At 41.5% G+C, this 16,456-nt stretch overlaps 1 protein-coding gene across 3 annotated transcripts; it reads right to left on the bottom strand.

The window, feature by feature from the left end:
- Positions 1–1,551: 1,551 nt before the first annotated feature.
- LOC131787185 (uncharacterized) lies at positions 1,552–16,038 on the bottom strand. Of its 3 annotated transcripts, none has more exons than XM_066158528.1 (7): positions 15,439–16,038; positions 14,871–15,024; positions 14,579–14,728; positions 13,833–14,007; positions 13,029–13,181; positions 10,359–10,399; positions 1,552–6,210 (listed from the first exon to the last, which is right to left on the bottom strand). In XM_066158528.1, exon 7 carries the CDS (start codon positions 6,195–6,197, stop codon positions 2,136–2,138), a length of 4,062 nt encoding a protein of 1,353 aa, XP_066014625.1. In that variant the 5' UTR covers positions 6,198–6,210; positions 10,359–10,399; positions 13,029–13,181; positions 13,833–14,007; positions 14,579–14,728; positions 14,871–15,024; positions 15,439–16,038; the 3' UTR covers positions 1,552–2,135. The 3 variants fall into 3 exon arrangements, 2 of the variants coding, with proteins under 2 accessions (XP_066014625.1, XP_066014626.1); XM_066158529.1 differs by having other exon boundaries at positions 13,833–13,900; XR_010715706.1 differs by lacking the exons at positions 1,552–6,210; positions 10,359–10,399 and adding an exon at positions 12,250–12,382 and having other exon boundaries at positions 15,439–16,031.
- Positions 16,039–16,456: the final 418 nt, after the last annotated feature.

Raw genomic sequence — 16,456 nt, 5'->3', positions numbered from 1 at the left:
TACCTTCACCGGTTTAAGCCGTGGATATGCAATGCATAGGAAAAAGCAACGCGTTAACGCGGCCTAGGAAGTCTGGGGAGAGCATACGTATATCTTATATAGGATGCGAACCCAATGTTAGTTTTGGCAAATCAATTAAGGAGAGCTCTTGTAGCTCTTGTGCAGGTAATCTATTGATGGGTTCTAGTGCGGAAGGTCTATAAGGATTAGAGGAAAGGTTCAATACTTCTTACAGGCATCGAGGGAAGCGTTATGACGGAGAAAATGGCCGCAATTCAACGATAAAACCGCCCACGTAGACAATTCAAATCCAATCCTTTGGACAGTGTAATACGTTACAATCAAAGATACACTTTGGGTGCAATGTAGAGTTACGAGTTCAGAATAAAATGTTTCATTCTTAGTTGGATTTGGATCTTTATCAGTTTCGTCATCTAACAAGAGAATCTCATCGAAAAAAAGTATTTTAAATTTCGTTTTCCAAAAGCGTTTGTAATACCGCATTTGTTCCCTCTTTCACTCGTGTCCCAAAATATTATGGAGAAGTAAAACATGTTACAATTCTACCCTTCAGACGAACAACAATCTTACTAACTTTTTTTCATCAATAAATAACCCCATCCCCATGCAAGTAACTTCTCTACGACATGATAATGATCACCCTCGCGCTATCCAGGCTTTCATTAGGCTTTCATGAGAAATTTTTGACTAGGGAGAAGGGGAGGGAGCCCTGTGTGACAAAAATTAATGATATTTTCAACCCTGTACTCCAATGAAAAAAAACTTGAACTTTCGTTTAAAATTTACTTCAAGATGAAAGAGGAGTTTGTAGGAATGTGGGTATTAGGAATTGTGAGCCAGTACATTGTGAGACTTCACCATGTCACTAAGAACACTACTGAAACGAGTAGTTGAAAAAAGGACTTGTACGGGCCTGAATTTTTTTCAGGTCCTATTTTCAACTACTCGTTTCAGTAGTGTTCTTAGCTGCGATGAGCTCTTAATTTCATTTCTTCACCGCAGTGCAAATATATGCATTTTATATATCCAAAATCACCATTCACCGCGTCGTTTAAGATCTTTATCGAAGTTCGCTCTTCGATTCCACAAGAATGAGAAGTTACTTCCACTCAACCTTGGATGTTAAACAACTACTGATGAAGAGGTAACGAGATTTTCTTTTTAGTTTCCAGTGGCATGTTAGCAAATTAGTTATCCAGAGAATTTTCCGTCTACGAAGTTCGGAACATATGATGTTTATTTCTTTAAGACAACCGCTGATCAGACTCTAGTGATTGAGGCTCACGTGAGCCTTGATGACAAGTGGCGGGGGGGGGAGAGAGGAGCGGGGACGGGAGGTGAACAGCAGTTTTCGATTTTTCAATTATAAGGTACTGAAGCGTTTAGTGAAAAACTTTAATACGTTTCCTGTGAACAGCGAAATATCATGGATTTTGTTCTAATATCTAATAATATCTATTTCTACTCTTTTTTCAGCTAATAAAACATTGTTTTTGTTAAATCGCTCGTTTTCGTGTTTGTTTTAGGCATGACAGTTTTCGAAAAATCGACCTCCAATGTTACCTTAAATTTGAGCCTCGACATGGGTCGCCACGAGTGTTCGCTGGGGTGATCAGAAAATCTTTCATAACTTGATAAATTTAAAAGATCAGATGAAGTGGATTGTGGTTCTAGAATAAGGACATGAAAGTCTTTCAATGTACAAGAAATCAGCGAAATCTATTTTTCAAGCTAGATCGGCCGGACCGCTTTTATGGATATTCTCTCGTAATTATGAATATGAATAAAAATCATCAATTTACAAGAGCAAAATTCTTAAAAAAAAGCATTAATTAGCAACTTAAGAAATTCTTTACTTGGGTGCATATTCTGACTGTTTATTATCCGTAGAACTGCAACCTTTTGTAGCAACCTAAGAAATGAGAAAGTAATGAACTACTTCTTCAGAAATAAAAAACATATCGATTGAGTGAGTTTCCAGATTGGAATATTAAAAGCACAAATTATGCAAGATATTATGAAAAAATTAAAACGGTCTAATTCTCACGTGCTAAAAAAACACAAGGAGTAAACCTAAATTAAAGACCAACAACGTCTATGAATCAGCACAGTTACTAAACTACTACCACGAGTTTCTTTTCTAAAACAGCACAAGGATCAACTCTCTTTCTTTTCTGTCTTAGCCAAGATAACTTCCTCCCGACCTCTAGTGTCCTTGAATGTTCTTGACCATACTTGGAGGTATAAATTACCAGTGCACGCTTATAGCAGTCTTTTGCTTCATCTGTGTTGCCCAGATCAATGTGTAAATTACCCAGATTGTTGTAAGAGCTTGCAACATCAACATGCTCAGGTCCCAGCTGTTTCAGACGAATCTCCAGTGCACGCTTATAGCAGTCTTTTGCTTCATCTGTGTCGCCCAGAGCCTTATGTAAAGTACCCAGATTGTTGTAAGAGCTTGCAACATCAACATTCTCAGGTCCCAGCTGTTTCAGACGAATCTCCAGTGCACGCTTATAGCAGTCTTTTGCTTCATCTGTGTCGCCCAGAGCCTTATGCAAAGTACCCAGATTGTTGTAAGAGCTTGCAACATCAACATGCTCAGGTCCCAGCTGTTTCAGACGAATCTCCAGTGCACGCTTATAGCAGTCTTTTGCTTCATCTGTGTCGCCCAGATCACTGTGTAAAGTACCCAGATTGTTGTAAGAGCTTGCAACATCAACATGCTCAGGTCCCAGCTGTTTCAGACGAATCTCCAGTGCACGCTTATAGCAGTCTTTTGCTTCATCTACGTCACCCAGATCACTGTGTAGATTACCCAGATTGTTGTAAGAGCTTGCAACATCAACATGGTCAGGTCCCAGCTTTTTCAGACGAATCTCCAGTGCACGCATATAGCAGTCTTTTGCTTCATCTGTGTCACCCAGATCACTGTGTAAATTTCCCAGATTGTAGTAAGACATTGCAACATGAACATGCTCAGGTCCCAGCTGTTTCATCTGAATCTCCAGTGCACGCTTATAGTAGTCTTTTGCTTCATCTGTGTCGCCCAGAGCCTTGTGTAAAGTACCCAGATTGTTGTAAGAGCCTGCAACATCAACATGCTCAGGTCCCAGCTTTTTCAGACGAATCTCCAGTGCACGCTTATAGCAGTCTTTTGCTTCATCTGTGTCGCCCAGAGCCTTGTGTAAAATACCTAGATTGTTGTAAGAGCTTGCAACATCAACATGGTCAGGTCCCAGCTTTTTCAGACGAATCTCCAGTGCACGCATATAGCAGTCTTTTGCTTCATCTGTGTCACCCAGATCACTGTGTAAATTTCCCAGATTGTAGTAAGACATTGCAACATCAACATGCTCAGGTCCCAGCTGTTTCAGACGAATCTCCAGTGCACGCTTATAGTAGTCTTTTGCTTCATCTGTGTCGCCCAGAGCCTTGTGTAAAGTACCCAGATTGTTGTAAGAGCCTGCAACATGAACATGCTCAGGTCCCAGCTGTTTCATCTGAATCTCCAGTGCACGCTTATAGCAGTCTTTTGCTTCATCTGTGTCGCCCAGAGCCTTGTGTAAAATACCCAGATTGTTGTAAGAGCTTGCAACATCAACATGCTCAGGTCCCAGCTGTTTCAGACGAATCTCCAGTGCACGCTTATAGCAGTCTTTTGCTTCATCTGTGTCGCCCAGAGCCTTATGTAAAGTACCCAGATTGTTGTAAGAGCTTGCAACATCAACATGCTCAGGTCCCAGCTGTTTCAGACGAATCTCCAGTGCACGCTTATGGCAGTCTTTTGCTTCATCTGCGTCACCCAGATCACTGTGTAGATTACCCAGATTGTTGTAAGAGCTTGCAACATCAACATGGTCAGGTCCCAGCTTTTTCAGACGAATCTCCAGTGCACGCTTATAGCAGTCTTTTGCTTCATCTGTGTCGCCCAGAGCCTTGTGTAAAATACCCAGATTGTTGTAAGAGCTTGCAACATGAACATGCTCAGGTCCCAGCTTTTTCATCTGAATCTCCAGTGCACGCTTATAGTAGTCTTTTGCTTCATCTGTGTCGCCCAGATTACTGTGTAAATTACCCAGATTGTTGTAACACCTTGCAACATCAACATGCTCAGGTCCCAGCTGTTTCATCTGAATTTTTAACAGCCATTTACCATAGACTAGCGCCGCTCTAAACTCACTATGGTTTAGGCACATGAAATCAAGGCTCCAAAGGCCATCCAGAAAATTACACAAGGCTCTTTCGGTCGCTTCTGGTATTCCTTTCCCGAGTGACATGTCTTCAATTTTTAAGCTCAACGTTTTAAGATGGGGAACTATTCTTGTTCCCACAACAATAGATTCTAGCTCTTCAAATTTTGAGAAAGACATTACCGCGCCATACACCACTTTGTAGCTTTGATCCTTTGCGAAACCTTTTGTCGCAGATTTAATAACATCAAGAACGACACCATGGACTCGAATATAAACACCAGTTGATTCTTCTTCAATTAGCAACAGTGAACATCCACTCATCCTTGTTCTTATCATATCTTCATCTTCAAAATCGTCCTCAATTGCTTTAATATACTCGGTAATAATGTCTTGCAGGATCGGCTGTGATGCACACATTGAGAGAAGAAGGAACGTGCGATGCCAAATTATGTCATCTGCCATCACCTTTTCGACGGCGAGTGTAATGGCTTTGGTCATGGACTTTGAATAGCTTGGATTTGTCTCAGCAAGAATGTTTTCAGTAGCACTTCGTTTCCCCATTTCCAATTTCTTCAAATAGTCGGTCCAGCCAAACTTCGAGGTTGCTTTATTCTGACGAACTTGTCTTACATAAGTGGCTGCGCCTGCCAAGGCAAGTGGCTGGTAGTCGAGTACTTTCGCAGTTTCTTTTATAATCTTGACATCCATGGTTCCAGCGAGCAGGTTCAGCAGAAAGCATGCATCATCAGGATGCATTCCAGCGCTGAGTGAGATATTTCGTATGGAAGAGCTTGACAACGGCATAGACGCAGTTTCTTGTGTTGTTTTTAGCATCTGACCCCTTGCCCACAACTCGCTGTCTGCATCTGGCAAATAATCGCTTGTACGAGATTCGCTGGTCACATTATCAACTACCAACAGCCATGAAGCGTAATGCTCAATTTTTGTACTTATTAAGGTCTTGTAATATGAAATCTTCTCGTCTGTGTTCAAATCCTTGGAGCGGTAAGTGTTTGTTATTTCATACCCGGGACATTTGCAATGTTGAGCGAAAAGGACATACGATTTCAAAAGTGCTTCTGAGTTTTCAGCATTCAACGTCATGACAAATGAAGCCGCGGAAGGCATTTGTTCGACCTCGTCGTAAAATCGCCTGGCTGCTAAACGGGCCAGCTGAGATTTTCCACTTCCTGGATTTCCTGACAAATACAGTATGCTCAACCCATCATTGGAGTCTTTTAGTGTTTGGAGGTTTTGTAAAACTTCACCAACTTCAGATTCCCGAGGAGCGATGTCGTGGCTTGGTTTGGGAGGGAGAATGCAAAATGGAAAGACATCGGAATGTAATTGCTCTTCTAAGGCAAGCCTCTGTTCTTCTTTTTGTTGAACTTCCATGTCCTTTTCTAGAAGTTCCTTTTCCTTCTTGTTAACTTCTTGTTTCAAGTCGTCCACCTTCCTTAAAACCTCGTCTAACTCCTCTGTTAAGAAGTTTGTCTGATTTTGAACTTCATTGATTTTCAATGTCGGGAGACCGAGTGCGTGGAATGCAGTTTTAACCTTTGTAATAACATTTTGGAAATCTCCGTTGGAGAGGTGGCCCCGTCGCATATGTGCAAATTCTTCATTTCGAAATTTCCTTAGGTCGTCCACATTTGATCTAATTGATGGATTGAGTGAATATATGCAATCTGAATACAGGATAGCGTAAAACAGCATGGTACAATCCCACTCAGCTCTATCGCCATTCTTCATGGTTTTCAACAGCCCAGCGTTTCTTTTTCTGTTTCGAGTAGACTCGCCATTCCAGAAGTCCATTCCATTTTTGGGTTGATCTTTCCATTCTCCCAGTGTTGTCTTGTATCGATTGTCCCATTCTTGTTTGAAGATGGTTCGCAGACCCTCAGTTAGTATGTCAGTGACAACGTAACAAATCCTGTAGTAATTCAGTTGCTCTGTGGTGTACTTCAACCCAGTGGCCATTTTCAGTTACATCCTATCAAAACCATAGTTATGTTAGTACCTAATTCGGCTATGTCGGTAGGTCGCTATACTTTCGCTGATCCTTCAACGGTTTTGTGGTACTTGGTGTGATTATTTATTAACCTACCAAGATATTTTCGCTGATACATTTCAATTATATTCTAGAGAGGAAGTAAGGGCAATTGAAAAAATCACGCTTTCGAAACAATTTGCTCGATGAAGTCAGAGGCTAATAGAAGGGAGGAAAATAGAGTGATAAAGATTCACTGTCACTCAGAACTTAAACGTCAGTATAATACAGAAAAGACTTCAAAGCAACAGGGATACGGTCTGTGTGTGAAAGAAACCATCTACTTGCTTCCCTATTTGTTAACTTGTTTGTTTCTTTCAGTGTTCAATTGGTTCCACGATGGGTATTTTTTCGAGACACAGTCGACCTGAAATATGGAACTCGACAGATCTCACCTGATTTGGCCCCTTCGCATATTAGAGAGGAAAAATTAGGTTAAAATGTTGATACTGAATCACTCAGCCCAAGCACAAAATTACGCAGGGAACTGATGGTCGAAGTCAATGACAAGGGAGTTTTTAAGCTGTACGATTATCGTCTTCTGCTGAGCTGGTAGTTTTTTTCAGCTTGTGAGGTAATTGGTGATGGTACTCTTACAAAAGCTAAATTGCAAGTCTCCTAACATCAAGGATCACTTTTCCCTTGGTTCAAGCATGCTGGCAAAAATTCAAAACCAATCATCACTCTTACATAAATACAAGAGAAGTTCGCCGACCTGATCTCAACGACACCTATAGCTATTCTGGCTGCAGTCCTGCACTCCTGGTAGGGTCACCCTTGCCGAACAGGTCGAAGGGTTAAAACCAGACAAAAAGTGATCCCCTGTCCCACAGTTGAGGGTTGGGCGCAGGGTTAACAACCCTGCCCCGTAGAGAGAAACACATGTAACAAGCCGAATGCATCGACGATACAACTCAAACCGGACGTGTTGCTGCTGGGGCCGTAATGACGCTCCTCGGCCAAAGCCGGCGGGAAGCCTAAAGGCCGATAGGCCCCATAATAGCCCCCAAGAAACAGATCACCATCAGTTTCTTGAACGCAAGGAGTATGACGGAGGCAACACGAACAGCGCAAGTGGCCAAGAGATGGTAGGGTGTGGAATTGAAGCGTTAGGGATAAGCGAGACCAGATGGAAATGGATAGGATCAAGAACACTGCAAGGTAGTGAGAGGGTGGCGTACGTGGGAGATGAGGGAGTGCAACAAGGAGGAGTCCCCATCATGATGAGTGTGAGGATAAAGAGAGCCTAAATGGAATGGATGCAAATCTGCATGAGGACCATTAAGGCAAGATTCTACTCAAAACACAAAAGCTAACGGTAATAAAAGCATATGCACCAACAGACGATGCGATGGACCAGGAAAAGGATGAATATTACAATCAACTGCGAGACTCTGTTGCAAACTGCACTAGTCATGATATGATTTTGATGATGGTAGACCTGAACGCTTACGGGAGTAACAACATTAACAGAGAGGTGGTTCTGAGGAAATTTAGTGTCTGAGTCATGAATGATAATGGGAAAGGTTATGTGACCTCTGTGGTACGAATGGCTCAGTTGTAACTGGAACAGTTTCCCACAGAAAGAGATCCATAAGCTGACCTGGAAGTCACCAGGTGGGAAGACTGTTAACCAGCTCGACCATGTCTTTGTGAATGGACGCATGAGAACATCGATTCTGGACACGGGAGTGATGGGAGGAGCCGACGTATATGGTGACTACTACCTGGTGAGAACCAGAATGAGACTAAAGTTGGCAAAGGCGCATGGGAAGAAGAAAACAAGTGTGAGGTTTGACGTGCGTTAGTTGCAAAGTGAAGAGATCAGGAGGAGATATAACATTAAAGTGAAGAACAGGTTTTCAACGATATGAGATATAGAAGATTCAAAGGAAGCGCGACAAGATCTTGGTGACGTACAGAGATGCCACAGAGAAAGTTATTGGAAGGTAAAAAAGGAGAGCAGGCCATGGATATGAGACACGACGTGGGAAAAAATTCAGGAGGGGTAAGACGCAAAACTTAATATAGAGGGTGCGAGATTGGAACGACTTGAACAGCGATAGAGAGAGGAGTATAGTGCGAAAGAAAAGGAAGTGAAAGAGAGTGCTAGGGAGGATAAGAGGAATTGGTTGGAGGAAAGGGCTACAGCAGCAGACAAGGCCGCTGAGAATTGTAGAAACGAGGAGCTAAACAGCATAACCAAGACAATAGCCGGGAACAGAGGAGGCGAGAATTGCGTGCGAAAGACAAACTGGGGGTGAATAAGACACAATCACAAGAAAGATTGCAGACCTGGGTAGAGAACTTGGGTAAAATTTTAAACAGAGATGACCCCACAAATCCGGTGGAAGAGAAAGAAGAAACAGAAGAACTGGAGTAGATTGAGGAAATCGATATAGGAAGATGGCGAATACAAGAGGTTAAGGATGCGTTCAGGAAAACAAAGCCAGTGCCCAGACCTACTAAGGGCTGACATGGAATACACCGCAAGTGGGCAGACTGATGATATAACAGGCTTTAGAAAAGAGAAAGGTGGCCAGAAGTGTGTAAGAAGGGACTTGTTGTCAATATATTTAAGAAAGGTGATTTGCGTGATTGTAACAATTGGAGAGGAGTGACTTTGCTACCCACCATCAATAGAATATTCCACAGGATGCTGCTAGAACGGATCAAGAAAGGTTTAGACAAGAAGCTTAAAAAAGAGCAGGCCGGCTTTAGACCAAATGGAAATACAACTGAACAGATCTTTACATTAAAGAAACATCTTAGAGCAGGCAAACGACTGGAGGGCGAGTCTGCACACGCACTTTGTGGACTTTAAAAAGAAGCCCTTGATACGGTACACAGAGAAAGCTCGTGGAACACCACGGGGAGCTATGGAATTCCGCGCAAGATGGTGAGAGTGGTAGTAGGGATATACGGAGGGTTTGAATGCGCCGTAATCGACGGATGGGAGATATCAGACTGGTTCAAGATTTAGTCAAGAGTAAAGCAGGGATGCGTAATGTCAGGATTCTTATTCCTACTGACTATGGATTGGATCATGAGGAAGACAACAGCAAGACACTGAGGATGGAGTTTGCAACGAACAGGGAGAGCATTGTGGTGGCGTATCTTGAAGCTATTGTAGACAAGAAAGGTGGAGGCAGTGAAGACATTAGGAACAGAATGCAGAAGGCACGAGGTGCATTCCAGAGGCTATGGAAGGTGTGGGTAGCCAGAAGAATAGGAAAGAGAGCCAAGATGTGCCAATTCAAGACTTTAGTCCGATCGGTCCTGCTACATGGTTATGAAACATGGAAAATCACAAAGACCGATGAAAGAACACTGAAAAGTTTTCAGTACTAATGCCTAAGACGGATACTGAGGACCAGATGGCAGCAAAGAATGAAAAACAGGAGAGTAGTTGAAATGGTAGACATCAATAAAATTAGTTGCGAGGTGGGAAGAAGAAAGTGGAACTGTTTAGGACATTTACTCAGGAGAGAAGGTGTGAACGACTTTTTTGCGGTATTGGGGTGGACACCAGAATGTCAAAGGGCGAGAGGGAGACCAAAGACCAGTTGGAGAGGGAATGTTGAAAGAGGAAAAAGGCAAGGGGATATCGAAGAGCTGGATTGTGGCTGGTGTGGCGGCACGCAGCAGGGGGGTTGGGCGGACAATGTGACGGCCTTATACATCTACTGGCCCAACAAGCGATGATGATGATAATGAGGATGATGATACACGCCACACGTGATAGTTAACTTTAATTTACGTGCTATGGTAACCCGTGGTTTCTCGGCGAAAGGAAAGAAATAATTGCTGTGAAGCTAGAGATCGGAAACAAAAATAAATTTAGAGAAAAGGTGTACCGAACTTGTGGGGTACACTGTACTCTCAATCGTCAAATTCTTTCATTGTTTATCATTAACGTTCACCACGTCACAAACTTCCAACGCTCTCTCCTCAAACCTATCACTCTAATTATCACCTCTCCTATTTCAATCTTAACCTAACCGTGACTGCGTGAGTCACATGTCACGCAACTTCCGTTTAAAAGGTTACTTGGAACTTACTTTCGAATCAGTGAGTTAAATGATACATACCGTTCTAGAAGTTTGACAAAACTTGGGAATACTTGAACTGTCTGCAATCAAAGGTTGAACAATTTAGAATCAAACTCCTTTTTTCAGAATGACCAAGGACTGATTGACTAAAACGAGGAGACTAAAGGAGTTGTTCACCTTCAGGTATGGGATATCACCCCTCCCCCGGTCCTGTGGGTATTTCTCCAGAAAATTCCCCCATCAGGTGAAGACGAGGGGGGGAGGGAGGAAGGAGGGGGGCATAAATATACAAGTCATGCTAACATTCCTAACTCAAGAAAAAAACCGAAATAAAAGGCAACCTTCTGGCGCTGGTGTCTGGCTTGATTACTGCAACAATCGAATTTAAAATATTGTCAAGAATGTTTTGATCAAACTCCTTTTCACAGCAGCAACAAGGATAAAACATTAGATTTTAAAAAGCCTTTTTAACAGACTTTAATAATCTTTTTTCAAAGAATCTATGAAATAAGTTCAACAGTTGGTTTTGATTTCTGTGTTAGCGTCAAAATTTCAACCAGGCAAGAAAACAAACAAAAATAGCTTATGCACAATCAGCCTTCAACTCGTAAACAGGAACACGAAAGTGGAACCAGAGTGTTACGTATTGTGACCCTAACAAATAATGGTCCAGTGACATTGCGTCTTTTTGGATAACGTAGATAACTGCAAACGTCACGTTTGTGCGCTGATCCTTTAAGTGTAAGCAGAGCTGTTAAGTCCGGGGTAAGTGAAAAAATAAAAACTGGGAAAGCAAAGCACGTTACCTCTTCTCCACCGGTCCTCAATTTTTCTTTAATATACACACCATTCTAGCATCCTAACTCAAGAAAAAACGCGGATGAAGAGGCAACCTTCAGACACCCGTGCCTGATGTGATTACTATAACAATCGAATTAAAAATACCTTTCTTACATCCTTAACTCAAAAAAACAACAGATGAAAAAGCAACCCTCGAGCATGGGTGCCTGGCGTGATATTACAACAATCGAATTTCAAATACGGTCAAGAATGTTTTGATCAAAGTCCTTTTCAGAGCAGTAACAAGGATAAAACATAAGATTTTAAAAAGCCTTTTTTAACAGAATGTAGAAATTTTTTTCAAAGAATCTATGCAGTGACTACAACAGTACAGTTGGTTTTGATTTCTGTGTAACTGTCAAAATTTCAACCACACAAGACAACAAATTGCTCATGCACAACAAGCCTTCAACGCGTAAACAGGAACACGAATTTTAAATATAAAAATATTTTAAGAATCTCTCGAATCGCCAGGAGTGGGTTCTGGGGTGAAGAGAAGGGGGGTTCATTTGCACACCATTCCACATTTCCTCTCTGAATTCAAAGCAGACAAAAGACAACATCAAGCAATTACTCAATTTGGCGATTTTCTAACTGCAGTCGTGTCTGGTGTGATATTTCAAGTAATTGGAGTAAGCTCTTGGGCAGAGGTCAAACATATTCGCATATCTTCTTCTAGAATTTTCTGCTCAAAATTTTTTCTTAGAACTGCATGCAAACAATTCTTGGAGCAAACAAGGAAAAAATTCTATATTGAGAGTCTTTCACCGGAGGAAAAACTTTCGAACGAACAATTCAGTTTAAAGTTCACAATCTTCAGCAATAAAACATAACTTACAATTTCATCATTCAAATGCACAGCTAGCAAAGAGCGTATAAGGTTACTAAATTAGGGAAAAATTTTTTTGGACAACGGTGATTTCGAAAAACATCTTAATCGACTGTGGAGTTGTTTTCTGTCAGTTTGTTTCTATGGTGTTCTCGTAGACAACATACATTCGCAAAACTTCCCCAACATCAAAACATACGCAATGACTAAAATCGACAGAAACAACTAAATTACTCTATAACAAAATGTACTCGCCAGCGACCCTAATTTCAGCGCCTTGAAGAACAACTAAGGCTGATAAATGCTATCGTTTGTCTTTCGATCTTTTCACTGCCGCTGTGGATCGTGATGGCCGGCCTCGCACGAAGAAGGCTTGCAATCAAAACTTCCCGATCTGCACATTGAAGGCGAAAACAAAGTGCAATAAACATGCAATAAACGATTATACTTTATCTCATATTGTACCGTTGTCCATAAAAAAAGGATAATTCTCACACCAAATATTCTACTGCTTTAACGAAATGGTACGTTGCGGGGTAATTTCCTTTTGCTCAGTATTATTGTCTAACAAAACAAAGCAGTTCTGTCGATCATTTAACACACGCAGCATTCAGATGATCAAATCATTAAGTGCATCAAATAACGACACTTTTGACATTTTCACTAATCTAGGGTGACGGTAGTAGAAATCGCTGTGCAATTTCACCTTTTGCTGAACCTATTTTAATAAGCTCCTTCTCCTTCAGCGTGTGTCGTATCAATACAAGTATTCTATTCGATCTTTTCACAGCCGCTGTGGATCGTGATTGCCGGGCTCGCACTAAGAAGACTTCTGGCCGTTTGCTTGCAATCCAAACGTCCCGATCTGTACATCGGAGGTGAAAACAAGCGCATAAAATGATAATATCTAAATCGAAGACTAATACTGGATTTCTTGATGTTGTCCAAAAGCAGATAGTTATTTTGTTTCAGTTTCAAAGTTATCAAGTCCTGGACTGCTACAGAAACACTAAAATTACACTCTGACACTATGTACTTACCACCGAGGCTAATTTCAGTGCCTTCAGGAACAAGTAATGCTGATAAATGCTACTGTTTCTCTTTCAATCTCTTCACTGCTGCTGTGGATGGTGATGGCCGGGCTCGCAAAAAGAAGACTCCGAGCCGTTTGCTTGCAATCCAAACGTCCCGATCTGTACATCGGAGGTGAAAGCAAAGCGCATTAAAGAAAAATACTTTATCTAAAATTGCATTTGACGAAGGTAAATAACCGGCATGTACTAAAACCCGAAACAGCGAAGCGAAACGACCGAAACGAAATAGCTGAAACAAGCGAAACCAGCGAAACGACCAAAACAAAACGATCGAAATGAAACCACAGTAACGACCGAAACGAAACCATTACAATCGTTTCGTTTAGATAGTTTCGTTTCGTTTCGTTTCGGTCGTCACGGTCGTTTCGATCGTTTCTTGTCGCTGTTTCGGGTTTTAGTAAATGCCTGAATAACCACAGTATTTTCAAACGAGATAAGACTTGTAATTCAGTATATCAAGAATCGTACTAATTCTGTCAAGGTAGGAGAGACCGTAGTTCTCCAGATGAATAAAGGAAAAATTCCCAAATTGTTGTATGCAAAATGAAATCTATTCAGCATTTGTTAAATGATTTAAGTGAAGCAGGGTTGAACCTTTTCATAGGGCCTTTAAGCTTTGCAGTTTTAGTATACGAGCAAGAATTTGTGACAACACCCTTTACGGATTTACACTAAGCTTTGGTCTCGTTGTAAGCAAACACTGATCGGAATTAGCGTCTCAATTCTAGATTACAAGAGATCTATACTTACTTCTTTAAGGATCCCAGGAACTATTAAGGGAACAAGTCGTCGTTTTCAGCCAGCAAAATGACAAAGTACTGCTCAGAAGCAACCATATACAAAAGTAAACCAAATTTGCATAGCGCAGCATGTCTGATGAAATTGTGTTGACTTTTACGTCAGCAGCAGACAGATGTCGCCTGATCTTATAAGAAATTCAAACAGCAGATGACTAAATCGCAAGTAGGGGTAGGGTTAGGAGGAGGAGGGTCATTAAGGAAGTTTAGTTGTTTCGTCCTCAAAATTCTGGATAAACAACGATATTAAAGGAAAAATCGTTTTCATAGCCTGGGGGGTTGGAGGAAATTTTACTTTTTTCAGCGGAGAGGGGGGGGGGAGGATCACATGATTTTCAGGGGGAGGAGGAATCAGTCTTCTCTAACAGAGTTAAAAGAAGGACTATAAAAAAATTGACTGCAGATTACGGGAGGGGGGTGGGGGGAATCAATAGAAAACCACGGAGCTTCATGGGGAGATCAGGTAAATGTTATTGTTACAAAACTAAAATACACCGCGGTATTCTCTTGGACCATATAAATTCGCAAAACTTCCCCAACATCAAAACAATTTCGTACTCCTTTATTAATCTCGAGATCGAAGGCTAGCACTGTATTTCTTGCTGTCATCCAAAAGCAGTTAAATGGTTAGTTTCAGTTTCAAAATTAGCAAGTCCTGGCCCGCTACAGAAAAATCTAAATTACACTAAATGTCCTTACCAGTGAAGCTAATTCCAGCGTCTTGAGGAACAACTAAGGTTGATAAATGTTATCGTTTGTCTTTCGATCTTTTCACTGCTGCTGTGGATCGTGATGACAGGGCTCGCTAAAAGACTCCTAGCTGTTTGCTAGCAATCCAAATGTCTCGATCTGTTCATCGGAGGTGAAAACAAGCGCATTAAGCGATAATTTCTAAATCGGAAACTAAACCTGTATTTCTTTCTGTTGTCCAAAAGCAGGTAGATCCCGCTACAGGAACAACTCAAATTACACTATAACACAATGTACTTACCAGCGAGGCTTATTTCAGCGTCTTAAGGGAACGACTACTACTGATAAATGCTATCGTTTCTTTTTCAATCTTTTCACTGCCGCTGTGGATGGTGATGGCCGAGCTCGCACGAAGAAGACTCCGAGCTGTTTGCTTGCAATCCAAACGTCCCGATCTGTACATCGGAGGTGAAAACAAGCGCATTAAACGATAATACTTTGTCTAATATTGTATTTGACGACGATGAATAGCCACAGTCTTTTCATACAAGATAAGGTTTGTAATTCAGCAAATCAAGAATCGTAGTAATTTTGTTAAGGTAATAGAAACCATAGTTCTCCAAATGAATACAAGACGAATTCCCAAATTGTTGTATTCAAAACGAAATCGATTTAGCATTTGGTAAATGATTAAAATGACGCAGGGTTAAACTCGTTCATAGAGCCGTTAAGCTTTGCAGTTTGAGCATACGATCGAGAATTTGTGACAACATCCTTAATGGATCCTACACTGAGCTTTGGTCTCGTTGTAATCAAACACTAGTTGGAATTTGCCTCTCAAATCTAGATTACAAGTGATCTATACTTACTTCTTTAAGGATTTTAGGAACTATTGTGTGAAAATTACCGCTCGGAAGCTACCACGCTCTAAAGTGAAACTGATTTGCATAGCGCAGCATTTCTGATGATATTGTGATAACCTCTACAACGTCAGCAGCAGACAGATTTGCGCCTTGATCTCATCAGAAATTCAAACAGCAGATGACTAAATTGTAGGTAAAGGTAGGGTTAGGAGGCGGAAGGTCATTAAGGAAGTTAATTCGTTTTGGGCTTAAATTGTGAATAACCAGCGATAAAGAAAGAGTAATTTTTATAGCCTGAGGGAGGGGGGGGAGAGGCTGGAGGAAAATTGTTTCTCTTGGGGGGAGAGTGGGAGTTCGTATGGGTTTCAAGGGAGACGGAGGGGGAATCAGTCGTCTCTAAAAAAGTTAAAAGAAGGACTATAGAAGATTGACTGCGGATTAGGGGGGGAATCAATAGAATACCACGGGGCCTTATTGGGGGATCAGACAAATGTTATTGTTACAAAACCAAAATACTCACCACCATCCCTTTCAGGGAATGACTAATGACCAGACCAAGTCTCCTCTTTCGCAGGGTGTGGTAAACTCGTTGGTGAAGACACAAGTGTCCCAGGCCCGGTTCATACGTCGCATTTCTGCCGTGTCGAATTCAATTCAACGAATTAAATTCGGCAGAAATTCGACGTCTGAATCGGCTGCCGCATTTCTGCCGCACGTTCGACTAGTCTTGTCGCATTATCCGACAGAAATGCGACACCGATTCAAACGTCGAATTTCTGCCGTGTCGAATTTAATTCATACATTATGTTAATGTATTGAGCATGCGTAGACTGAGGCTAGCTATAAAAAGATGGCGTCACGAAGGGAAGAGACTTCAGATTCAGAAGAAGAAAGCTCTTTTTCTTTGTCTGACAATGAAAATTTGGCCCCGCCGAATAAAAAGAGACGAGGCAGAAAAGCGCAATGGCGAGATTGTCACGTCGCCGACAGGATCGATAAACTTGTGTTGCATTTTGATGAGACA

The sequence above is a fragment of the Pocillopora verrucosa genome, chromosome 11 (genome assembly GCF_036669915.1).
Source record: "Pocillopora verrucosa isolate sample1 chromosome 11, ASM3666991v2, whole genome shotgun sequence".
In the NCBI taxonomy this organism is placed as follows: domain Eukaryota; kingdom Metazoa; phylum Cnidaria; class Anthozoa; order Scleractinia; family Pocilloporidae; genus Pocillopora; species Pocillopora verrucosa.
This window is presented reverse-complemented; position numbering and strand designations above follow the sequence as displayed.